Source organism: Indicator indicator, chromosome 16 (genome assembly GCF_027791375.1).
Source record: "Indicator indicator isolate 239-I01 chromosome 16, UM_Iind_1.1, whole genome shotgun sequence".
Lineage (NCBI taxonomy): Eukaryota > Metazoa > Chordata > Aves > Piciformes > Indicatoridae > Indicator > Indicator indicator.
In genome coordinates, this window is record NC_072025.1 from 10,421,814 (window position 1) to 10,447,214 (window position 25,401).

A 25,401-nucleotide genomic window follows, 5' to 3' on the forward strand; every position below is an offset into this window, starting at 1 on the left:
AGAGAAACTCTTAGTTTAAAGAAAGTTATCCTGCCTTCCAGTATACAGAGAATACCTGATTTTTCAGATTTGTAATTGTAGTAATTATTCTCTTCCCTTTCCATAGGTTGCTGATTTCAAGTATTTTTTGATAAATGAAAAATGAGATACATTTTAATATTTAGTATTTTAATAATGAAGCTCTGTGTAAATGCAACATTTTCATTTTTGTTTTGAATAAAAGAAAGATCAAGCTTCCAGCTGCAGAACCTGCATGGATTTTGTTAGCATATGACAACTAAGGACCTGGCCAAAGGCAATCAGAGTTTGGGTTGCTATATAAGCCAGATGTAGAGGACAGTTGGCTGGTTTCCATATCAAACATAACTTCAAAATCTGTGAATGCAAAAACTGAGCTGTAAAACTGCACAGCTAGCTGTGTAATTTGAAGAGCTCTTGTGCTGGGGTAGGGAACTGGGCAGAACTGGGAGGGCCTGGAGCACAGTTGCAATCCCCAGCTAATGCTGTTTCTGAGCATAGATTTATTCTCTTTCACTCCATCCATTTACAGGCAGATTCTAGCTCTAGAATTGGTTCTGGACAGGAAAAAAAAAAGACAGAGTACTTTGTCATTTGACAAATTATATGACAATTACTATTGTGGCCATGTAAATGACACTTTCTTCTTCCTGATCAGTTGGGGTCATCTCACATTTCGAAATATGTATGGACTATCAACCAGCATAATTTAAAGCTGCTTAGGTAACCAGAATGTACCAGAAAGCCAGCCAAGAAGATGTGGCTAAGCTTTCAACCATCAGCAAATCTGAGATAAGATAGAATACCTCAAGGCAAAACATTTTGTTTCTTGTTAGCATTGGACTGTTTTCTGTGATTGTACCACTTTCCTCTGCCTTTAGCCAAAAGAACAAGAAGATGCTGCTGTTTCTAAGCAAATTACATAAAACAGATGTACCTCTATGGAAAAGGATAAGTTCTCAATGTTTTTTCTTATCTCTGTCTCAAAGCTTCTCTTTGCTGCTGCACCCACGAGGTCTTCAAGTGTATCATACTCCTCCTTACTGTTCCTTGGCTACAGCTGCACAGGCAGCCCCAGGCTTTCCACATCCACTCTGCTGAGCCAGGACATGTTGCTGCTTTGTTTTCATTAATCAAGTGTAAAATGTGACTCTCAGCATGTGGGTTTTCAAGTACTGTATCAGCTAAATGGAGATACTCATAATGCTTTACTGTTTACAGTGAGTGAAGCCTCAAGGAGCTTAGTGCTCCTGGATGGTTGAAACCTTGAGGAACAGCATCAGTCAAGCAGTGCAGCAGGAGCCATGTCTCTGCCCTTCCGAAAAGAGCTGGAGAAATACAAGAATATCAATGAAGATGAAATACTCAGCAAACTCTCAGAGGATGAACTGAAACAGCTAGAGCATGTTCTTGATGACCTTGATCCTGAGGTTAGTGATGGGGGCCAGAGGAATCATTGTTCAAAAGCTGCCTAATAGAAATGCCAGCACCGCAGCATTTTATATGTGTATTCTGTTACAGCATGCCCTGGAGTACAAGCAGCTTGGCTAGGGACAGTTTGGTTTTATTCCTGTTGTGGTGTGCTACTTGCTTTTGTACCAGTCACTGTGTCCTTTCTCTATCCCTTGTCTAGTTAGACATGAGCTTGTCTGCAGCTAAATCTTTAATCATGTTTGCACACTGCAGCACAAAAAAACCCTTTTTATGGCTGCTATTTCTGAGCACAGTGATAAACAAACAAACAGAAGGTATGCTTGTGAAGATCAGATCTTTTGAACTTGTGAAATCTGTCGACTTTGTCATTCAGCACATATATTTAGCTGAAGAGAATATATTTAGGCATGATTAAGAAAATAAGATTCAGCTACAAGTGTCATTTTCTAGCAAGCAAAGTAATTTGGGTATTTGAAGACACTTTCACAAAGAATCTAAAGATCTCTAGCCTGTGAAGTACTTGGTCTTACAATAATGAGGTTACAGTCACAAGTGTGCTGGATGATTGTACCTACCCCCAGACCTTTCAAACTGATGTAGGAGTTTAAAAACTGGCAAATAAATTAGCAGGTAAAATCTGTTCCCTCTGGAGACAAAATACATCTGGAAAAAACCACAATAGTTTCATAGCTTCTAGTTTTATAGCACAAATTTACAGGGAAATTAAGGGTGTCCTTTACTGTTCTCTCCCTCCGTGTTGCTACTTCCTCCACTACTGCCATTCCTACAGTGCATTTTCTGGTGTTTTCAAGTATCCAGAACATAAAAACCCAACACCCTGTAAACTATACAAAACTGGCTATGGTGCTTCTGTAGTGAGGCTACATGTGCAGCAAATTTGTAGCACTCCGGGCACATTTCTGGTGGCTTGAATTTGCTGGACATGCTCCAAATTCACTGGAATTTGCCATGGATGAGATTTACTGTGGATGGTCTGGCCAGTGGCAAAGTGTTTCTCCAGTACTCTGGGGCATTTTCAACATGTTGGTTTTGCTGCACATGAACTGCAAAGTCTGTGTACCTATATTCCTTTCTGAGATTTCCTGGACTGAAATGTGGGAGCCTTATGCATCTTCCCATGTTGTGGGATGCAGAAACAGTCAGATGGTCACAAAGCTACATGTTTAATGTGAGGCTGCATCTGCCTGCTTCCTGCATGCCCTAAATAGCTGAAGTCCACGTAGTTCACTAATTACTTTCTGTGCATGCCATTCATTTCTGGATCCAAGAGACATCTGCATTAGAATGAAAGGAATTTCTGAAAAAAAAAATAAAAGGCACAGAGATAAAAGGGGAGGAAACAGAATAAGTGAAGAGAAGAAAATGCACAGAAAAGTTATAGTGGTCTGTTTACCTGGACTGCAAACTCTATGCTTATAATATTCATAACACAAAGGACTTTGATCTTGCTCAGTTCTTTGGTGCTATGATTCTAAACATGGTTAATAACAATATTAATTGGTTGTACAATCGAGAAGCTTGAAAGATATACTGCTTTTAATGGTTGCATTTAGGTACCGTGTGTTGTTGCTGTCACTAAAGAGCATTACATGAAGTAACATGCAGAGAATGGTTTCATTTGAAAAAAAACATCCAAACTGAAATGAAATTTGGAACACTATGTGAACATTCCTCATCTCCCTCTCACAGAACGCCTTGCTGCCGGCCGGATTTCGGCAAAAGGACCAGACCACTAAACCAGCCACGGGGCCGTTCGACAGAGAACGCCTGCTCTCCTACTTGGAGAAGCAAGCACTTGAGCACAAGGACAGAGAAGACTTTGTACCATTTACAGGAGAAAAGAAAGGTACTGTCTGACTTCATGTTGGTGTTGAGTAAGGAGCTGCCTGGTCACAGGCATCCACTGCTGCCTGGCCATTTTGTGGAACACGCTGGGACCAAAGAGGTGGGAAGCTGTCACTGTGCAGGGTGCAGCTCAGGAGTCAGATCTAGAGGTGCTGTAGCAGGAGATGAAGTGGTGGTTCTATCTGCCTTGTAACTGCAGAGTTAGTAGTGGCAGGTTTGATCAGGCCTGTTGGTGGATATCGGAACACACAAACACCAGTCCAGCAAAGGGCTCAATCAGCAGCTCCCGGATCAGCAAATGCCTCTTTGCAGTCAAGGATGGACAGAGGTGACCTTCCTACCCTCACTGGGACTGTTCCCATGTTAAGCATGAGGTCGATGCAAGGGTACTGTAGTGGGGGAGGTGTTTAGGAGGAAACATATGAATGCTTTTCTGAGTAAGTATTGCCTGCAATTGCTGTAAGTAATAGGGAATACACTTAAAAAAGTAAGTATTTTTCCACTTGTTTACTAACACATCTGGTTATGCTATTCATGCAGACAGTTCCTCTGCTTCCCTTTGTCCTACAGCTACAGGAAAAAAAAGGGAAAAACAGGAAAACCTAATTCTAATCATTCAGACATTGGTAGGATAACCTTAGGGCAGGAACAGTCATATTTTTAAGCAAACAATTTTCCTTTGGCACCATTATCTCCTTTTCCTCAGTTATATAGAGTGGATAGAAACGTCTACCTCAGGCTACTCCTTCATTCAAGAAGGAACTTACATTGTCTGGATTCATTTCTGGCCATCTAATGAATTTACCATTATCTCAATGGGGCCTGTTTAAGGGAAAGTAGATATTTCAAGAAAGACAGAGGTAGCACTTCTTGCTTTATGTATAATTTAAAAAGATATAAAATGTTATTTGCAGGCCAAGAGTTTGTTCTCAGCCTTTGAAACAAAGGTTTTAGCCAAATGAGACATTTTTCAGCTAGATGTGATTGATGTGTTATTTTATCATGCAGCATATTCTTTAACCTACTTTTTCCCCTGTTGCAACTTGTGCTTGCTGCTATGCACAGGCTTGATTTTGAGCCCACTGAGATACAGCACAAGGAGCCTACTGGTATCAGGAGTGCTCAAGCACATACTACACAGAAAGGAAAATCATATGGATTTATTACCAATCGTTTCCAGTCTCCTGAGCAGTACCAGTTACCAGGTCTCTGCATATTTATACCAACAACTTCAGTAATGTCTCATCTTACTGATATCTACTGAAGACTTTTCATTTTGCACTCTAGTCATGTCTTAGATCTCCAAATATGCCTGAAATGTAAGTACACAAAAAAACAGTGACACATGGACCCACAGACAGCCATAGGACTGGCTCTTGATCTGTACAAAACTAATCCTTGTATTGTTCTGGCAGTGTTACTGCATGTACTGGCCTGTTTATTCTGTTTCAGTTTTCTTTTGATGAGGCTAAAGCAGTATTATTCCTATGTTTGCTTCCAGATGCCCTTAAAGTGGTTATTAGTGCTGCTGATTAATCCCTGGTGCCTATGGTGTGACAATACCACTGCTTTACAAACGTTAATAACCACCCATTTCTCTTTTCCCTCAGCACAGGCTGAATTCAGTCATGCTAGTAAAGCTATTCTTATTTTGGCTTTTGATTCACATTTAGTTGAAATGACAGTTTTAAATATTATCACAATTATGGGGTTATGACAGCAGTTTAGGCTAAAGGAATGATTCCCTTAATTTCTCCTGCTCCTTGTACGCCAGTTCCTGACAAAATCCTCAGTGTCTGCTTTAGTGCATTGAGTCAAATGAAAACAACCACATTCTGTGATTTCTGCAGTCATTTTACAATTAATCTAAACTTAAAGAATCCTCCTAATTTTTCATTGAAGTCAAAGGCCAAATGCCATGCCAATACTCTTTGTTTCTTCATTAATATTAGAAATAACATAATTAATCTGAGATCTGATGAGGTGTGGTACCTTGACAGCTGAGAACAGGATGAACTGCACAGTGTCATTTTTGTGCTGCTTTAAGGGAACTGGCTTTGAAGAAGAATCTCTTTATTTTGAACTTGGCATATCCCAAGCCAAGGAACTCAAGTATCTCTTCTGCTGTCCCCATATTGCTTGGCAGGAAGTGTCCTCCAGAAAGACCACCAGAACACTGGGCTCTGCTGCCTGCTTTTCTTGTTCTCCTTCCACCTTGCTCTGAACTGCAAAGATTTCAGGCAGAATCTGAGCTTTATAAAACATATGACTGAAATCTCCATCTGCCAAATGTACTGAAATCTTCCCATGACTTGTACAGCAATCCTGCTAATTGGGTGAATCTGGTGAAACGTGATGAATGTTGCACAAAGGCCACACGTGTCTGGCTCTTAGAATCCATGATTGGAACTGCAGCACTACTTATTTTGACACTCTCAGTTGAAAAAATGATAACAGAATGAATGTAATAAAATATTACTTAATTTGTATTTATAAGAATATATTTTCTGTGAAAGGAAATAAAGCAATTTTGCAAAGACATTTCCAAGATAGGATACTACAAGCTAGATTTAAAGTCACTTTAATTAGATAATAATTAGTATTCTTCCTATGCTTAGTAACTAGTTCAGGACAAATAATTTACATTAATAAAGTGTGTCCCCAAAGGAAATGAAAGAAGGATAGGGGCTGCCCTGCTGGAAAGCAGCTCCACAGAGAAAGACCTTGGAGTGCTGGTGGACAGCAAGTTCTCCATGGAACAACAATGTGCTCTTGTGGCCAAGAGAGCCAATGGGATCCTGGGATGTATCAAGAAAGGTGTCCCCAGCAGGGCTAGGGAAGTTCTTCTGCCTGTCTACTCTGCCCTGGTGAGACCACACCTGGAATCCTGTGTCCAGTTTTGGGCTCCCCAGTTCAAGAGAGACAGAGACCTGCTGGAGAGAATCCAACAGAGAGCCACGAGGATGATTAGGGGATTTGAGCATCTCCCCTATGAAGACAGACTGAGATCCCTGGGGCTGTTTAGTCTTGAGAAGAGAAGACTGAGAGGGGATCTGATCAATGTCTATCAATATGTGAGGGGTGGGTTTCAAGTGGAGGGGGCCAGGCTCTTTTTGGTGGTTCACAGTGATAAGACAACAATGGGTTCAAACTTGAACATAGAAGATTTCACCTCAACATGAGGAGAAACTTCTTTACAGTGAGGGTGATGGAGCACTGGAACAGGCTCCCCAGGGGGGTTGTGGAGTCTTCTTCTCTGGAGAGTTTCAAAACCCACCTGGATGTGTTCCTGTGCAGACTGTCCTAGGTGATCCTGCTCTGGCAAGTGGGTTGGACCTGATGATCTCTTGAGGTCCCTTCCAACCTTTGATATACTGTGATACTGTGATATCTCTTGAGGAAAAGCTTATTCGTCTCCTTCTGCATGTTCCTGGTCTCTAAGATGCAGTTACAGATTTGGAAATATTTATATGATTATATTATATAGATATCTGTTAAATGATTTCTTTACGTTATAGCAGTACGAGAATGTAGCCATACTGTAAATAGCCCCAGACTGATTTTACATTAATCCTGCTACTTAAAAAATAAGTGCTGGGGCAGATCTAAAATATCTCCAGTTGTGTATAATTAGAAGTGGGAGGTGTTGATGCTGGTGTACCATTTGGCACTGTTTACCACCTGAGAGTATTTATTTGCCAGTGGGATTAGAATATGCCGAGCATTGTTTAAGCTTTTCTGATGTTTTTTACTTTGATGCCTGTCTGTCACTGGGAAACCATTTTTTAAATTTAGGAAGTGGGATGCTTCTACCAATTGTTAAGTGACATTTCTACTAGTTTCTGCCTTTATCATGCAAAGCTGATACTGACTTGAAAATTCAGCTGAAAAGAACGGAGCGTTTAAAATAGTCTCCTTCCAGAAGACTCTGTGATACATCAGGGTTTTTTTTTAAATCTACTGTCTCTACCTCTCTCTCTCTTTTTTTTTCTTGTTAATGTTTTATTAGAGAGTTCTTGATCAAAACCAATACCAGGCAGCTGCTGAAGGACAAAATTCAGTTGCCTATGTTGGTCTCTATGCTGAACACAACCATAAGGTTTTGAGTGTACTAGAAAGCAAGCCAAAACAAAATCCACAGCTGCTGGTTAAAACACAGGAAGTGTTAAATATGAGCTCAAGGTGGGGGCTGATCATGCAGGGAATTCCCTTGGTTTTGATTCTAATTGTGGTTTCAAGAGGTTGCAAACATGTAGCAAAACCCAGCAGACGTATGGCATGCATTAAGGTTTTGGCCCTCTGCCATATTTCAGCTTGGTGATGTACTACATTAATTATTGTACAACAAGAAGGTTTTCAGCCTGTATGGCATAGCTCTCAAATATCCTTGAAAACCCAAGTTTTGAACTGAACCAGGGCTAGAAGTGTCCAGGCTGATGGGCACACACCTAAACTGGCCACCATGCCATTTTTTCAGAACACTGTACCCCACATCCTTCATAACACAAGTCAGGGGAGGGTATTTCATTTGAATGTCCCCATGGTAAGTGTTTGCTTCCACTGTGGTATGCATCAGTACAGGTTAGGGACTGACTTGCTGGAAAGGAATTTCATGGAGAAGAACCTGGGAGTTCTGGTGGACGAGTTAACCATGAGCCAGCAGTGTGCTGTTGAGGCCAAGAATGCTAGTGATATCTTGGGGTATATTAAGTGAAGTGTGACCAACGGGTCAAGGGAAATTCTTCTCCCCCTCTACTCTGCCCTACTGAGGCCACTTCTGGAGTACTGGGTCCATTTCTGGGCTCACCAGTTCAAGAGAGGCAGGGAACTACTGGAGAGAGTCCAACAGAGGCTATGAAGTAGGAACTAAAGAGCCATATCAGTGCTGCAGTGGAAGCACAAAGTACTGCACAAAATACCAAAGAGCCATGTCAGTGCTGCATGTTTTCTCCTACTGAATGTGGTACATCTCATACCAGTGAAGATCTGTGTTGCTATAATACAGACATAAGCTATTAGCAACATTTCTCCTTCTGCTTTGCTGCAGTGGTTCTCTTAACTACATGATACTAATGAAATATAATTGAAAAAAGTTCTGTTGTTGTGAAATATCATTAGATATGATAAGTTGGGCATGCCATTTTTAATTGCTGTAAGGATTGCTGTTTCAACCCTTCATCACTATCCCACTTTCCTACAAGGTCTTCTGCTTCTTGCCAAACCATTTAATTTTGGATCCAATCCAGTTCTCATCAAAGTCAGCGGATTTGGCTGTTATTATTTGTGGCTGGAAAGAGAAGGGGAACACACTTGTATGTGATTAAACACTAATATTTTTAGCCAACTGATAAAATGGAAAAGAAAGAAAATAAGGATAATTAAACCAGAGAACTTTTGGCCAAATCCCTGTTTTCAGTTTCTGTCAGAGACCGTCTATCTTACATGTTGTGCTGTGCCAAGCAGAGTATCAATACACCACACTAGTAGTAATGACAGTCATCTTCAGAAGGTCAGACTATTAGAGTAGATGCTAATGAGTTTTAATTCCAGTTCCTCTGATAGACTCCATATAAAAAAAGTTAGGGGTCAGTTTAGAGGCATGGTATCCTTCATGGAATGACAAAGGCAGTCTTTTAACCCCAGTGCTGAAATGGTCTGTGTAAAGTTTTGACACTTTCTTCCTCTTATTTAAGACTTGAATGTAGAACTGATGTTTGTCTCTTAAAGCACTGAAAGTGCTGCAGTTGCCAACAGTAGTGCCTCTAGCTTGTGTCTTTCACTGAAGACCCTGCTTTAGTTGCTCATGACTTTGCCAAACTCACAGAGTTCACACTGAAATTTCGCATGCTGAGATTCTGCCTCAGGCTGAATTTTTGGAAAGTGTCAGCAAAAAGGACTTAGCTGTTTCCAAGAACAAGATTAGGAGAAAACATATTGTTTTAGCTATCTAAGTAAATTTTTCCAGCTGTTTTTTTATGAGCTGCAGTGCCTCCATGCTTTGAAGAGGGGACTTGAAATGTATGCCCTTTGCCATCCCCAGGGATATACACTTGAATTTGGCATCTTCAGAATATTGTACTTTCTTGTACCTCCAGCTTGTTACAGTGTTCTCCAAATAATCCCCCTGCAGTGAATCTTAGTCATGGCCTCAGAGCTCCTGCCTGCGTGTGTAGACAGCAGAGTAATACCTGGAGAGATCTGGCATGGGCTTGCACAGGATACTCTGTGAAACTGCTCATGTGAGAGGTCACTGTCACATCAGAACTAAGGGTAGGGAGGCTCTCTCCTGCTCTGATAGTTCTCTGCTCATTTTGTAAGGGCAGTCTAAAGGAGGAAAAAAGCCATCAAAGAGGCTAGTGCAGAGATGTGGAGAGATTGGGTTATGAGCAGCTGTGCAGGATCAAGGAATAGATGTAGAAGTTCTGGGGAAAGGAGCTGCAAAACAAAGCAGTGGTAAAGAGAGGGCAGAGGGAAAAGAGGTGGTGTGAAGGGTCAGGATTCAAAGATGTGCAAAACCAGGAGTCAAGGGATGGGAGAGGTACAGGAGCCAAAGAGGAAAGGAACAGAGGAGAAGAATATATGGGAGAAAAGAGGCAGGAGAGGAACACAACTAGTGTGGTGTCTAGCCCTGGCCAAATTTTAAGGTTGATGTCCCTGGGAACCTGAAGCTTCACTCTCTTCCTTGTCTGCTGCCACTCTACATCAGATATAAGACCTTTCTGCTGTGTGGTGAGGCAAATTAATCCAGGTGGTAATTCAGAGGACTGCTGTAGGACTACAGGGATCCTAACTGTTGTGATAATCCATGTAAGGGTCTGATGAAATTCTGGGCTTCTTTCCGTTTTAAAGACCATATGCTGTCTTTGTAAAAAAATTTATCTGAGAAAGAAGGAATTTTCAGGAGAATTGTTTAATGGATATGACTAAGGTAGTGGAATCACAGCACAGTGATTAAAGTCAGAGCTGCTGGTGCAGTTTAATTTCACTCTGTGTATATGCACAATAGATACAATAACTTTGGAAGGCCTAATTTTGCAACCTACCCATTGCATTATCATCATTTTTAAGACAGAATACACAGACACTAACCCAAGAGCAACAGTACAGCAGCAATTATGATACTGCAGTTTTAGTTACTATTAGCTTTCAGCTTCACACTTACTAGAACTTGGCATGTTTCCTTCTTAGTACACATTTATTCTTATTGAGGACTAATTTAGCTCTGTTTTCATGAAATATTTGTAGGGAGGAGTTTAACTAAGCCTGAAAAGTAAAGAATAGTGCAAAATGGAAAAAGTGAATCACGTGCCTGTGATTTATTCAAGGCAGATTTCCAAGATTATTGGGTTTCACTTCTAAGGTCAGCATAGCATTTTGTAGTTGAGAATAAACAGGCACCCACTGGAGTCAGTTACTCACTGAAAAATAAGAAGTAATAAGTGTAACCAGATCTTTTCTTGAAAATACAATCATCTGAACTACAGTATATAGGAAAAGAAAGCACATTATTGTTTTAGACTTATAGCCAAAAATGCATTTGTATCATGAAATAAAGTCACTAACCTCAATAAAACTGAGGTAAAATCAAAGGACATTTTTACAGCTAAGATAAATGGATTTATTTCCCATTGCTCTGTGCTTTGTTGAGTTTTGGCTTGTAAAAGTTGGGAATAAGTACTAAGAATTTATACCAAATAAGAGCGGTAGCAATTTACATTTGTTCACAAGAGCCTAATGACATAAGAAGGAAAGACAGAGAGAAGACATACCAGAAGGGATGTTCCAAGTGCTGTGAACTATGAATGCAGGTGAAATCTTCAAAATGTGTTTTAGATGGGGGACACAAGTAAAACCCTGCCAATTATGCTATTCAAATTCCTTTTTCTTTCTTCCCTTATATAACAATAAACAGGCTTCAGTAAAATACACTTGAGGTAATTCCCTGCTCAACTAAAAGATTTTCTATCTATAGGACGTGCCTATGTGGTTGTGTAGTTATAAGGAGATGAAGTTAGGGATACATCTCATTTCCTTGTTTGACATTGCTTTAATGGGGGCATGTGCATAATGCAGGAAATCAGATCTTGCTGAAGCTGAGTGGCAGAAAGATGTGTGTGGTCTCATGACTGTACCCAGTGTATTTCTTTTTCTTTCTTCTTAGAATTTGATTTCCTTTTATCTCTCTCCACATTTCTGTGTATCTCTGTAGTCTCTTTTACTGGTTCTCTCTGGTTTTCAGTGGATTTTTCTCTCCAAGCCTCTTTTGTGTAAAACACAAACCATATCGTATTTCAATTTGAATAGAAGTTCTGAGGCGAGTGAAAAGGAATAGGTCTGCTGTTAGACTGAGCTAGGACAAATCTCTAGTCACTGTGCTCATAGTCAGAAAGTCCCTAGGTTATAATGAGCTGCCTCCATCCTCATCCAGGTCACCCCAGACACTTATCCCTGTTTGACAGAAAGAAGCGGACAACTGCATTGATTTACACTTAAAATTTCATGTTGAAAAAAACCACTTTGGATTCCTGACGTTTGGAGTTTCTATGCATGTATAAAAACAAAATGATGTTTTAATGTGTACTGTTTTTTTTTTTTACTGGAATTGAATTTTGTTTTGCAGTTACATACAAGATTTTTTTTTTGTATGTAAATGCAGTTGTCTGTGTGCTGCTAACACCGATGTGGCTCAAGTGTGATATGTATAGACATAACTCCTGTCACTGTGGTTTTCATTGGTAGAAAGATAAACTATTACTATTAAGACTTAGCACAGAACTTTAGCATATTATGGAAGCAAAATGTAACAGAGCCAGCATCAATTACACCACATGGAACTTTATAATAAAGTGCTTTCTAAAATACAGGGTGGATATAAAAAGCACAAAGAGCAGCAGCTTTTCTTCATAATGATAATAAAATGTCACAATTCTTCCAAGGCTTTTTAAAGAATAAATTTGGCTTTAAATAAATAATAAAGCTGGACCATTGAACCAAGTAAGCCACAATCTGTATTTTATTTTGTCAGTGAATTCCATAATGGCACTGTATAATGAATTTACAATGTACGGATGTGGGACTAGCAGGGACCTCCTGAATCTTTAAACTTTGTCTTTAAAATAATGAAGGAAAACTAGTTGACAGCAATCTGTAAACACAGACACAATTTTACTGTTGGTGGAAAGAGAATGAATTTCTAATAATGTGCTAAATGCTTAAGCTTTTCTAACTTCTCTCTGCTGCAGCATCTCTTCACAGTGGGGTAATGCAAAAGATAGTTCTTATCTAGATAGCAGGAAAAAGAATATTTTTAAACCACCACTGGAAGCCAGCAAGGCTCACATATATTAAAGATATATATTACCATCTTTGACATGACCTTGCCCCTTTAAATATTTCATATAACCAGTAATAGACTTTTTCTAAAACATTTGCCAAGAATGCTTTAAATGAAACTATCACTGGGAGTCATATACACATTTAAAAGGATTTGGGCTGCCATCCAAGAATTACGTATGCCTGAAACAAATGCTTAAAAATTGTATTCCTGCATATGTGAACTGCACAGAGAAAGTAAGAGCCTCTACTGGTTTCCATTACCCCTGGATTTCTTGTTACACAAAATACTTGGCCTACCCACATCCGAAATCCATACAGAGGGACCAGCTGTGTTACCTATTATGTCCAGTTTACATCAGACTCAAGGTCCTGTGTCCCCTTCCAATGTTAGGTGTGAAAGTAGAGACTGCCATCAGTATTTGTTCATGGTGTGGCTAGGGTTTGTGTCTGTGAAGAATCTATTGCCTGATGGAGTTGTTTCCTGCAAGCTATGGCTCTGTGGAGTTCAGCACTTAAGGGAGAGTATTATTACTCAGGTAATCTCAAGATCTCCAAACTCAAGTATTACTTGAAACTCAGGTGGAACCACCAGTGCTGTGAAAGAAAAATATTTTATGGAAAGTACTCCTCACTATTGATTGTTTAGTCAGGTATTATGAATAATTTTGGTATTTTAGCTTCCAACATAGAAACAAATTTTTTCCCTTGCGTGCTATTCTTACCAGACAAGCTGGCATTAAGTGTTAGTCAGTGTGTCTGGAAGCTGCCATCCAACACTTTGGATTGGGTGGTAATACAGAGGGAGTCTGAAATCTTAGCACCTGTGCTGTTATGAAGTCTGGAAATCGTGACTAATCTGTCTTTACAGAGTATTTCTCTCCCCTGATTTCCACTTAACTTTTCTCTGAGGTTGCTGGTATGGCTGTCTCCAGTTCAGTCCAGTGCACAGTGAAAGTTAAATTCTTACCTTTGGCTCACAAAGACTGATATATCCTATACACCTCTTCTTTAAAAATTACTTACTTTAAATATTGCATAAGAAATTAATCATGATATGATAACACATTGTCTCTCTACATAACCTTTTGTCCAATTTTGTACTCAGAAATTATTTAGCCTCAGTACAAATATCTCTAGGGTAAATAATTTGAATCCTGCATCAGTGAACCTTGCCAGAGTTTAAGAAATTTCCATTAAATATTTTTTCCTGAGCTTATTCAGTGACATTAGTCATGGATGCCGACAGTATGGAAATTGCTGTAGACAAACTAGTATGAAAGAGATAAATGAATTTGGTATCATTTACATGAAAGTGATACTTTGGACCACAATGGGGGAAAAAAAGAGGATGACAGAGCTGAAAAACCCAGAGAGAAGCAAAGCCTCTATAACTGAATACTAAATATCAGAACTGCATTTATGAATGGTAACAAAATAATACCACAAATCTGTTACAGTTAAACTGGTTTAGAAAGAACAGGTTTACTGAGATTTCAGGTTCTGGTATGGAATTTGGGAAATTGAAAGTAGGATGGTTTTAACTACTTCTAGTGCCATACTTAAATATAAGGATGAAAATTCTGCAAGCTTTTTGTGTAGACCCGATTCTGCCTATTTAAGGTCACAGAAACTTCAGAAATAACCCAGCTATGACTGCTCCTGGGGATTTATTTTAGGAGATTTGCTTCCACATTAACAATCATCAGCACAGAGCAAGTATGCACTTTTAACTTTTTGAGTGTTATTAAGATCCTGATGCAGAGAACAGCATCAAGAAAGAGGAAAACACAAAACTGATCGTATTTCAAAGCAGTTCCACTGTCCCAGACCTGTTCCTCAAGCTGCCAGGAGGCAGAGGAGTTGTTCCACTAATTACTCATGCTGGCTCTTTTCTTTTCTTAGGAAAAATATTTATCCCTAAAGAAAAGCCCATAGAAACCCGTACAGAAGAGAAAGTGACCCTGGATCCGGAACTAGAAGAAGCCCTGGCCAGTGCTTCAGATACTGAGCTGTATGACCTTGCAGGTTAGATAATATATAGGTATGATCCCCCTGCATGCCCAGTTCTTCTCTGCCTAGACCTGCTGTCAGGAGTGTCTCATGATCATCTCTCAAGAATCTGCAGTTTCAGTACACAGACTAGTGGCCAACCTGTGGGACACATGTGACTTCAAGCATGACTTGAGAGCTGCTGCAATTTAGACTTCTCTCATATAACTGACGTGTCATGCAAGGAGAGAAGATGAACCAGATAACACTAAGGGCAGGTGGCAGTCTGCAGGCTAGGGTACTTGCACTGTAGTGGAGGCCATTGATCTTATTGCATCTGCATTGTTATAGCCTAGTACTGCTACCTCCTCTCAAGTCTGACATCCCAAATGGCAGGATGAACTTGTTAGGTGATGCAATGAATGATGATCCTGCACCCATGAGGAAACCTGGAATCTAACCCTCTGAGTCAGAAAATTGGTAGTCAGCTGATTAGATCTGGTATCCTCACCACTTTTAATTCTTCTCCTTTAATCCAGAGTATAACCTCTAGACTGTGCACAAAGGAAATAATTTGGAAGCATACCAACTTGCATAAATAACATTTGAACCTACAGTATAACAGAGGCCAATCTGTAATTATTAAGCCATCTGTGACTTTCAAGCAGTTTGCATCATGGCTATGTCATATGTTTATGCTAGCAGAAGAGAATCATCTGAATCCATAGTTTGGGAAGAAGCAAACTAGCAAGGGCTGGTGTCAATGGGTCATCCTAAAACTTGGCTCAGCCCAGGCTGGGCCCTCCCTATGGAACTATTGACTTCTCTTGCCTTGTCCACCCAGTTCAGAGTGGATCCAAACCTTCTCTGAGCTCTCTGAGGTCTATGGCCTACTTTTCTGGGGCCCTAGTCTGTACAAAAATACTGGTGGGAGAATTGCAAGTCTATTGTATTTTTTTGTTGTTTTTCATTAGGAAAATCTAATTAAATATTTCAGGATATTAAATTAACCTGAATCTGGGTTTGATCAAGATTAAACTAAAAAATGTTGTAGCTACTATATTGTCCTATTGAAGTATGTGATCCTGCCATTATCTCTGTGATTCTTGGCTACACCACCCATTTCTGGATGCATTAGCCCTGGCTCTTGAGTGAAATGTGGAGTATCGCAGGAATCACAGGATTAAAGTGCAGCTGGCACTTCTCAGGAATTCTGAAGCTCTTGGAACAAACTTTCAAGTTCTGCTCAGCTCTGGTCAGTATCCAGCCATTCACAACAGAATTGTGGGTATTGAAGCCTAAAGAAAAAGAATGAGTAGCACATCAACTGCCAAGAGTTCTGAAAACAGAGTCTTAACAGCAACTAAAGAGTCGCTTGCTGACAGAACAGAGTATTTTCCATAAGAAAAAATTAATGATGAAAGTAAAAATCTACACTAGTTAATAACTTTTAATTAATATATGATCCTGTAGAATAAAGTCTAGTTAGGTTATTGATGGGAGAATTGTAAGAAAACAGAGTACAATTTAGTCTCTAACACTGTGGAAGTTCAGTCACATGAAAGATAACTTTGCAGCTTTGTTTATGGAGGTTTGGTTTCTCTTGTTATTTCTCTCATAAGTTTATATCCTAACTATCTTTAAGTCCTGGAATGCTAATGTGCTTTTTCCCAAGCACACTGGCATCCATATGCTTCTATAAGAAACCACAGTGTGAATGCCTATTTATTAAGCTAACTACATGTACAGTCAGATTCTTTTCTTGATATGCCAAACAACACAACAAAGAGCAGTAAGAGGTTCAGGTTGTATACTAGGGGAAAAAAAAAAAAAAGATTAGGAGTTTAGCACTACAATGAGTTACCCAAAGAGACTGTGAGATTTCTATCCCTGACGTTTTCAGCATCCAGCTAGACAAAGCCATGGTTTGACCTGGTTAATGCTGGCAACACTCCTGCTTGAGGGAGAGGCTGGACAAGACGACCCGTAGCCTTTCCTTCCAGCTGGCATTTCTGAGATATGCATACTACACTGATTCTGTTGTTCAAAAATCTATATTAAAAATGCCTGTATCTCCAGGATTTAGACCCCTAGAGATTCTCACTACAAGCAAGCATGACTCAGAGTTAATGTTTTATAAAGGGGGTTTTGTTTGGGGAACTAATCTAAAATTTGTAGGAGATATTTTTTCTGCAGTCATTGTTCCTGCCATTAACATTGTGTCCTGTTACACATTCTAGCTGTTCTTGGAGTGCACAACATGGTCAACAACCCAAAATTTGATGAAGGAGGAGCACGCAGTAAAGATGGGAAAGGAACTGTGAGAAGTAAGCAAGCACGTTTCTCTTACAGGCTGTATGTAGTCTTTAATGACTCATACACCTATAGGGTGGATATATTGGCCTAATTTAGTGTAGTGCAACTGGGTTTTACCTTGATTGATCTAATTAATATTGAGGGGTGCTTCTTTAAAGTAAATACAATCTTAAAATTCATAATCTATAAGGACAGCAGTACTATGCAGATCATTCGTAAGGATCTTTGTTTTCCTGGACAACAATATCTGGCTCTGCAGAGGTGCTTGAAAGGATGGGAGTACTGAAGAAGCCAAGACATATATTTTCATTCCACTTCAGTTTAAGCAGGAGTCAGAAAACATGGTGAGCCATAGCCAAGAGGTTGCCACAGTGTAGGCCAGACAATCTTACCCCAAGTGCTTACATTTACACAATTGAAAAATGATGTGTACTCACGGGGCTCAAATGTGGCAGAATCCCTGGCAGGTCACTCTGTGACCAAAGGCACATCAAACTGCTTTCACAGGCAGGCAAAGGCTGCATGGATGTGCTTCTACACCTTCACCTTAGTCCTGTGGCAGAGTGTTTCAGCACTGCCTGGGCTCACATTTAAATGCTATATGGATCCTTAGGTGCCCAGGAAGTGTAATCATTCAGGAAATCCCCCAGTAGAAACAGCTGTAGTTACTGAAAACAAATCCAGAGATGCTTGCACTAAACAGACATTTGGTGAATCAGGCCTTAGCTCAGCAACTAACTGGAGGCTGGACAGAAGGAGAAATGGGCACAAGTTTTTCTTGAGAGCTACCAAACCTTGATCCAGAGCCCGTCACCAACAAGCTCTGGGATATCAATTGGGCTAAATTTTGCTTTTTAAGACAAAATTGTGGAATGCCCTTTTCTAGGGAAAGAGTACACAAAAATTGTTTTCTTCTTCTAAGGCTATGAGAACAGAAGCTATCTTTACTTTCATTTCCATCCCACATTACTAAAGGGGAGATGGGAAAATAGACAGAACACTATTTCAGTTCATTTTTCTCAGGATTAAGACTAATCTGCGAGCCTCCCCAGCAGGGCCCTGTGAGCTGCCATCTATCTCACAAGTGCATGCATTACTAATTCACATAGATTTCATAATACTTTTGTTGTACTGAGTCAAAATGTCAGCTATGTGAGTCAGCCAAACTATGCTCCAATCACACACTTAAGAACCAAAAAATCACCATCCCATCACTGTATTCTGTCCAAAAGCAACGCCTCTCCTTAGCCAAGTGATATGCTTCAGTAGAAGAGACATCTCAAAAGTTGCTTGTCAGTGTGGCAAAACACCACCATGATTAAAGAAAGATAAAACTCATGGGAAGCAAAGTAGAAAACTTAGCAGAAACTACTGCTAAACTCTAGACTGTATCTAGTTGGAGGTGTCCCTGCTCACTGCAGGGAGGTTGGACAAGACGACCTTTGAGGATGCCTTCCAACTCAATGCAATCTGTAAATCTGTTATATACTGTGATATCTAATTTGAGGACTGAGTGCAAGTCCCCAGTTTGAGAAGATGTTGCCACAAGAGCAAAAAAAATGCTTTTCTGTTTTTCATTTATGCATTTAACCAGTAGCTTTCAATTCCCTACTCCCTAGGAAGGCTGGATTGTTATTCAGGAATATGTGAGGTCTCTCAGGGAACTGGTGCAAAAAAAAAAAAAAAGAAATGGGGTGAAAGGGAGCAGAGTGGAAACCAGTTCAAGGCATTTGTATAACTTCACCTCTACTATAAGTATGGGTTCTAAAAAAATATTTGGTTTTGTTTAGGCCCATGCTATGGCATGAACTTTACTCATTGCACTGAACAGCAATGTGTAGTGCATTGAAACTTGAGCACCAGTCTTCAAAATAACTCACTGTCTACAACAGAAGATAAATGTGTTTAAACATTCTTGTGTTTAGTAACATAGTCCTTTCTTGCCCCTAGTGGCTTGGGTGGTCAGGACTGATAAATTAATCTCCACAAACATGTGTGGGAATTAGAAGTACTAATTGTGTTCTAAGCTATGATTTTTATGCATCTCTAAGAATATTTATAGCTCATAGCTTCCAGCATTAAAACTGGATCTCTTTGGAGCATGAACACTTAAAAACTTCATAAATCTTAGTGCTGGCAGACAGTCTTGGTTTTCATGCTTTGATAGTTTTATTATTTAGAAAGTGCAGATGTTGTAATTTTACAAGAGCTAATTGAATTGATAGCATCAGCTGAAAGAAGGAAACTGAGTGGCCTCCTTTATGCTAGTACAGATTATTCATAGTGGCAGGACATTTTCTCACTAATGTAATGGTAAATTCTGAGCACACCTTCCTTTGCAGGCATTAGACAAAGAACAAAGCAGCCCTTGCAGTATATTACACCCTATACAATAGCCTTTAAAGCTGCTTTGGCTCAAGATAGTTGTACTGGGACTTCTGTACATAAAGGAGGAATTTGCCTGTGTCAATACTGCCCAGGGTCTGTGACCACAGCCACCTGTGACACACTTCAGGATGTGCAGAAGGTGCCAAGGGCGTGGCAGGGCTAATACTCCTGTTTCCAGGTTCTGTAGTTCATACAAATCCTTTCTTGAATGCTACAGCATAAGCTTAAAAGGGAATTGAAAAGCAAGATAGTTACTGATGATGCCTGTTCCTCATGTCAATATTTAATGAGATCTTGTGTTGCAGATGTGGTGAAAGGCGAAAAGGTCAAGCCCATCTTTGAGGAGCCACCTAACCCAACCAACGTGGAAGCAAGTTTACAAAGGATAAAAGCAAATGATCCTAGTCTTGTGGAAATTAATCTCAACAACATAAAGGTAGATGCTGTGGTTTCATTTATGTCGTCACAGGAATGTTTATTAAAAAATTTCCAAAGCCCTTGCCTTTTATCTTCAGATTTTGTCTGTCTTTAGTGTTCAGAAAACACAGGACACACAGGAAAGGGATGTGGAGGGAACTGTTGTAGAGGCTCCAAGGTCATCAGTGCCTGATATTGAATTAGATGCCAATTAAAAGCCCAAGGGGTGACTCCCTCTGACTGCCTTTCTTTAGCAGATTGTAAAGCAAGATATCTCATGGGCACTATATAATCATCACCAGCCAAATTCAATTATCCCATACATGCAAGCAGAGGAGGAGCTGGCACATGGAGACTGAACAAGCAGCAACAGAATAGGAAAGCAGCTCAGAGAGTGATCATGTGCTTGAGTTGGCCTGACCCAGTTAAAGGCAGTGCTGACATCGCATACTAGGACAGGCCTCCACGGGTCTCTGGAGGCCACTATAAGCAGAGGATGCTTTGTCCATTCTGAGATACTCTTAAAAGCATCAAGGATGTGGAATGTGACTATAAATCGATCAATCTGATAATAATTTAAATCAGTGTCTAGATATGTGACTGGCTTTCCTAATCACTGCATTTATCTTCTTAATGTAGAATATTCCTATTCCGACACTGAAAGAATTTGCAAAAGCTTTGGAAAGCAACACGCATGTGAAGACATTCAGCCTAGCAGCTACTCGAAGCAATGACCCTGTGGCTATTGTAAGTTTAAACACTGCTTGGGAAAAAACAACAGATTTTAAGGAGATCTATGTCTGCTTTAGGATGCATTCTTCATTTTCCCTTGCAGACTTTCCCAGTGACTATACTAAACAGAAGTGTAATCTCTTTTGATCTACCTCAATGTTGTTCTAAGCCTATTTGTGTTTTATTTCTTTGTAGCTACTAAGTTTTGTGGACTCCCCAAAACTCTCAAGTTGTTATCTCATATTCCCCCTTTTTGGCCCTTCAGGCATTTGCAGACATGTTGAAAGTGAACAAAACACTGAAGAGTCTGAATGTAGAATCCAACTTCATCACTGGGACGGGTATTTTGGCACTGATCAATGCACTGAAAGAGAATGAATCCCTGACAGAGATTAAAATTGACAACCAGGTAAAGGGAGAGCATTGAGTGAGCCTGCTTTTGTTTCCCTTCTATATGGATTCCCAGAGGGTTCTCCTAGAGGACTCTGGCAAAGTCAAGGCAGCCTCTGTGGCTTGGGCATTTTGCAGCACATGTCCCACACCCATGCAACCAAACAGTGAAAAACTTCTAAATTAAAATGGTCAAAGCCAAATATAAAAGCGGAGTGAACAGGCTGCGCAGGAAGGTTGTGGAGTCTTATCTGGAGATATTCAAAACCTGCCTGGATGAGTTCCTGTGTGATCTAATCTATGGGATCCTGCTCTGGCAGAGGGGTTGGACTGGATGATCTTTTGAGGTCACTTCCAATCCCTAACATTCTGTGATTCTGTGATTCTGTCAAATCTCCATGGACAGGATTTTCTTTGTAGTTTGCAGCACAGTACTGACATGTAGCCACTTGCTTCTCTCATATGAAACAAATACTTTCTTTTCTTTTGGGTACATTTCACCACATTGCCAACAGAGGCAGCAGCTGGGGACAGCTGTAGAAATGGAGATTGCTAAAATGCTGGAAGAGAACTCCAAGATTCTCAAGTTTGGATATCAGTTCACAAAACAAGGTCCACGAACCAGGGTAGCAGCAGCTATCACTAAAAACAATGATCTGGGTAAGATGATACTATATCTACTTATCATGAGCCAAGCTTTGACCTTCTTAAACACAACTCTTCCTGTCTGTACATAAGCTTGAATTTTAACTCTGTAACAATCTGCTATGTGAGAGGGGTTATGCATAGCTCCACAGATTCTAGAATAAACAACAGCAAAGATCCTGTGATTAGGAGCCACCATTCTTCTCTTTCTCCCACTCCTTCAGCTTTTCTATAGAATCATCAAACCATTTTGGTTTGAAGAGACTTTAAGATGATCAAGTCCAACTGTTAATCCAGCACTGCCTGGACACAACTTGAGGCTGTTTCCTCTTGTCCCATCACTTGTTACCTGGAAGAACAGACTGGCTCCCACCTTGCTACAGCCTCCTTTCAGGTAGTTGAAAAGAATGATAAGGTCTCCTCTAAAGCTGATAAGGTGCTTCCAGTGGAGCACTCTGGACTCCCAACTGCCCTGTCAGCTCTTCTGGCCAGTAAGTAGAGAGCCAAACCCATTATGTTTTTTCAGCAAACACGGAAGTCCTCACTTCTTTGCCCTGCCCATAACAGACCAAGCCTGTGCAACCAAGGGAGCAAAAAAATTACTTTCCTGCCTGCATGACCAAATATAGGCAACAACAACAAAGCTTTGAACATTTTACCTGAGTATGACTTGCTCTGCCTTGTATGCTCAGTATACAGAGTAAGGAGGAGAGGAATAGGCAGGAGTAGTTTAGAGCAAGAAGGAAAAAAAATATTTTAATCAATCCTACTTCAAAGTGGGGTGTCAAACCAGGAGGCTTTTCCTGGTTTCAGCTCAGGTTTCTCTCAGTGAGAACAGAGATAAAAGATGAGCTTGAACCTACTTCTTTCATACATCCTTTTATTTTCTTTCAGTTTTGATTTTTAGCAGTACCTAAGCATGTCAGTGATACAATATTGGTCCTGAAACTTAGTGTCCCATAAGGGTATTTGAAACATTCTACTAACAAAGGGAGAAAGACCTTTTTGTCCCCCTATTTAGCTAGTCACCATTAGACATATGCCCTGTACCTAATCTTCATTTTCATGGTTTTGTATGTATAGTTTTGTTCCAGATTTAGTAGGACAGAATACTTAAAAGAATTCCATAGAATACAACAAATGAAGCAACAAAACGCTGAAAGCAGAGGCAAATGACTGATGTTACCCTGCATGCTTTGGAATAATGCAGACTGTTTGCCAAGAAAGCACTATGAAGTAAACCTCCTGATAGTGAAGTAATGGGATGTTTGGGGCAATGTAGTTATTTACTCTCTGTAGTGAAAAGCTTTCATTCATCCAATTTTACTGCTTTTGTTCCGTACTTCAGCAGTTCAGTATCAGAAACAGGAAATGATAGTCTGATGTAATACCAAATTTTGTATCCCATGAACAGGAGAACTTCACTAATCTTACCTGGCAAAGTTAGAGATGACTCAACACATTTTTATTAGGACATGAAGTAGCAAAGGCAGCCCAACTAGACCTGCTCTATACCAGCTGTAATGTGTCCTAAGTGGTGTAAAATTCACATGGGGCTGCCTGTCAAAATAATTCTGCCCGTAACAGAAAGCTCATCACTGAGCTTTGCTAAATGGCAGATTCAGCCTACTTGGATTCTAATGAGAATCCAGAGTCAATTAATTTACTAACAGATGGTTGACAATTCAAGGTCCAATACGATGTCTTCCTTGTTGCCAATAGTCACTGATATCAGTACCTAAGAGTACTTAAAATTATTTTCTTTAGAAATATGTATATTTCTAATAATTAGAAATATGTATATTTCTAATTTTAGTATATGATTATTGTTTACCTATAGTATACACTTGTACAATTACAAAAGTTGTCAATTTTTGATGCCTAATACTTAAATAATCCAGAGGACTGCCAGGAACGGACCAATATCAACCAGGAACAACCAATATCAACAAAAATAAAGATTATTTTATATATATACCTTAAAATTATTTTCTTTAGAAATATGTATATTTCTAATATGTAGAAATATGTATATTTATAATTTTAGTATATGATTATTGTTTACCTATAGTATACACTTGTACAATTACAAAAGTTGTCAATTTTTGATGCCTAATACTTAAATAATCCAGAGGACTGCCAGGAACGGACCAATATCAACTTAGCTGGAAGAGTGCAGATTTGAAAAGAACTATAAAACTGTAACAGAAATCTAAATAGAGCTAGTGGGAGGAAGCACTAGAAATGGCGATTTCTTATTCTAAAACCCTGAGTTCAGAAATGGATTTGTATAGAAAACGTATTGATACAAACACTTGGTGAAACTCTAGTCGGGGCTGGAGAAAAGTGCAGCTTAGATACAACGGGTTTGTTTAGCATTAAGGCCTATTAACAACAGCGTTTATGGACGTAATCCTGCTGAGTATTTCTTAGACACTCCTTCCTTCCTATTCACATTACTGGGAAGGGAGTGTGTCAGTGAGACAAGTCTTTAGGCTCTCAAGAAAGCCACACTGACTGCTCTTTTCTTGTTTGTCTGGTCTAGTTCGTAAAAAGCGTGTGGAGGGAGAGCGGCAGTAGCAGAGCCACAGATGACGCAAAGCAAGACTGGAGGCACCCAACAACAGCAATCTCAGAGTGCTCGCTGCTCAGGAGGGAAGGCACCAGAAAACCATTGCAATGGGAGTTGATTGTTTCTGTTCATGTCTCCTTACAACCTTGAAAACGCAGCCTGTTCATTTTTAACTTCCACAGTTAATTTTTATGAGAAAGATTCATAGTTGGGTTTGATTAACAAAAAAAAATGTTTTGCAATATCTGAAGCCAAGATGTAGAATCTTAACCATGTTACTGAGCATAACATATAGCAACTCTGACCCTTATTTTAGACACCTTTTGATTTCTTAAAACATGATCTCATGTCTGGATAAGGGATTCTCTGCTGAAAATAGATATTTTAGGGCCAAGTTCTGCAATGCCTTATGTTTGTGAATAATCCTTACTTACGCATGATTAATCCTGCCCAAACTGAATCCTGCCATGGGATGCTCCCAGGAAAAGAACTAGTAATGCCAGTATAGGTTTGCAGGATCACACCCTTGAGCCTCTCTCCTGCAGCAGGATCTGGGCAGCTGGAACCTCACTGGAACAGCACCCTTCTGTCTTCTTGGGTCTCCACCCAAGTGCAGGATCATGCCTAGCCACATAAACACTGTCAAAGCCTACTTGTTTACATAAACTTAGGTTAGGTGGATAATTTTTGCAATGTTACGCTGATATTTGTTATCCCAACTCCACATTGTAAAGTAATATCAGTGCTGCCAATCCTATAGACTCTGAATGTTTTGATTTTTTCCTAGGCCAACAGGTTTTTATTTGCTACTAGAATGCAAAGTTTACAGCTATTAATCTAAACAAGTATTCTGAGCAATATTTGTTTTGCTTTGAGCCAAGTGTTTGACTTTTTTTTTAGTTCTGGTATTTATGTATATTTGATAGTATTATAGAACTGTTCTCAGGACCTTTTAGATGAAGATTAATGAAATAGTTCACCTAAAAGAGCGGCTGTGCTGCTGGGAAAAAACATTAAAAAGGGTACTTGTGACAGCTGCATAACTTAAGTTTATAGCTTCCAGTTCAGGTTTGTCCCTGTATCACGAGGCACTTTGGTATTTGCATCAATGCTGAGCTTAATAAGGGTAGATTTAAGCATGTGCACAAATGCTTTGCTAAATCAGGGCCTTAAAACTCAGCTGCTGGACATAATCTGAACCCAGTGAAAACCACTCATGAAGCAGCAGCAAACCCCAAGGCTCAACAGCATCAAAAATTTAGTAAGAATTCAGCCTGATGATTCATTTTGTTTTAGTC

The 25,401-nt window shown here is 39.8% G+C and overlaps 1 protein-coding gene across 2 annotated transcripts; it reads left to right on the forward strand.

Annotated features, from left to right (window-relative positions):
• The first annotated feature begins 1,322 nt into the window (after positions 1-1,322).
• On the forward strand, positions 1,323-24,111 carry LOC128972039 (tropomodulin-2). 2 transcript variants are annotated; one of them, XM_054387828.1, is made up of 9 exons: positions 1,323-1,448; positions 3,163-3,319; positions 14,557-14,679; positions 16,884-16,970; positions 19,653-19,783; positions 20,404-20,511; positions 20,762-20,905; positions 21,402-21,546; positions 24,077-24,111. In XM_054387828.1, the coding sequence occupies exons 1-9, from the start codon at positions 1,323-1,325 to the stop codon at positions 24,109-24,111; spliced, it is 1,056 nt and encodes a 351-aa protein (XP_054243803.1). The 2 variants fall into 2 exon arrangements, with proteins under 2 accessions (XP_054243803.1, XP_054243804.1); XM_054387829.1 differs by lacking the exon at positions 20,404-20,511.
• The last annotated feature ends 1,290 nt before the right edge of the window (positions 24,112-25,401 follow it).

Coding starts and splice junctions, on each gene's coding strand:
- LOC128972039 (XM_054387828.1), top strand. CDS start 1,323: ATGTCTCTGCCCTTCCGAAAAGAGCTGGAGAAATACAAGAATATCAAT. Junction 20,512..20,761: donor GCAATGACCCTGTGGCTATT/GTAAGTTTAAAC, acceptor TTGGCCCTTCAG/GCATTTGCAGACATGTTGAA. Junction 21,547..24,076: donor CACTAAAAACAATGATCTGG/GTAAGATGATAC, acceptor TGTCTGGTCTAG/TTCGTAAAAAGCGTGTGGAG.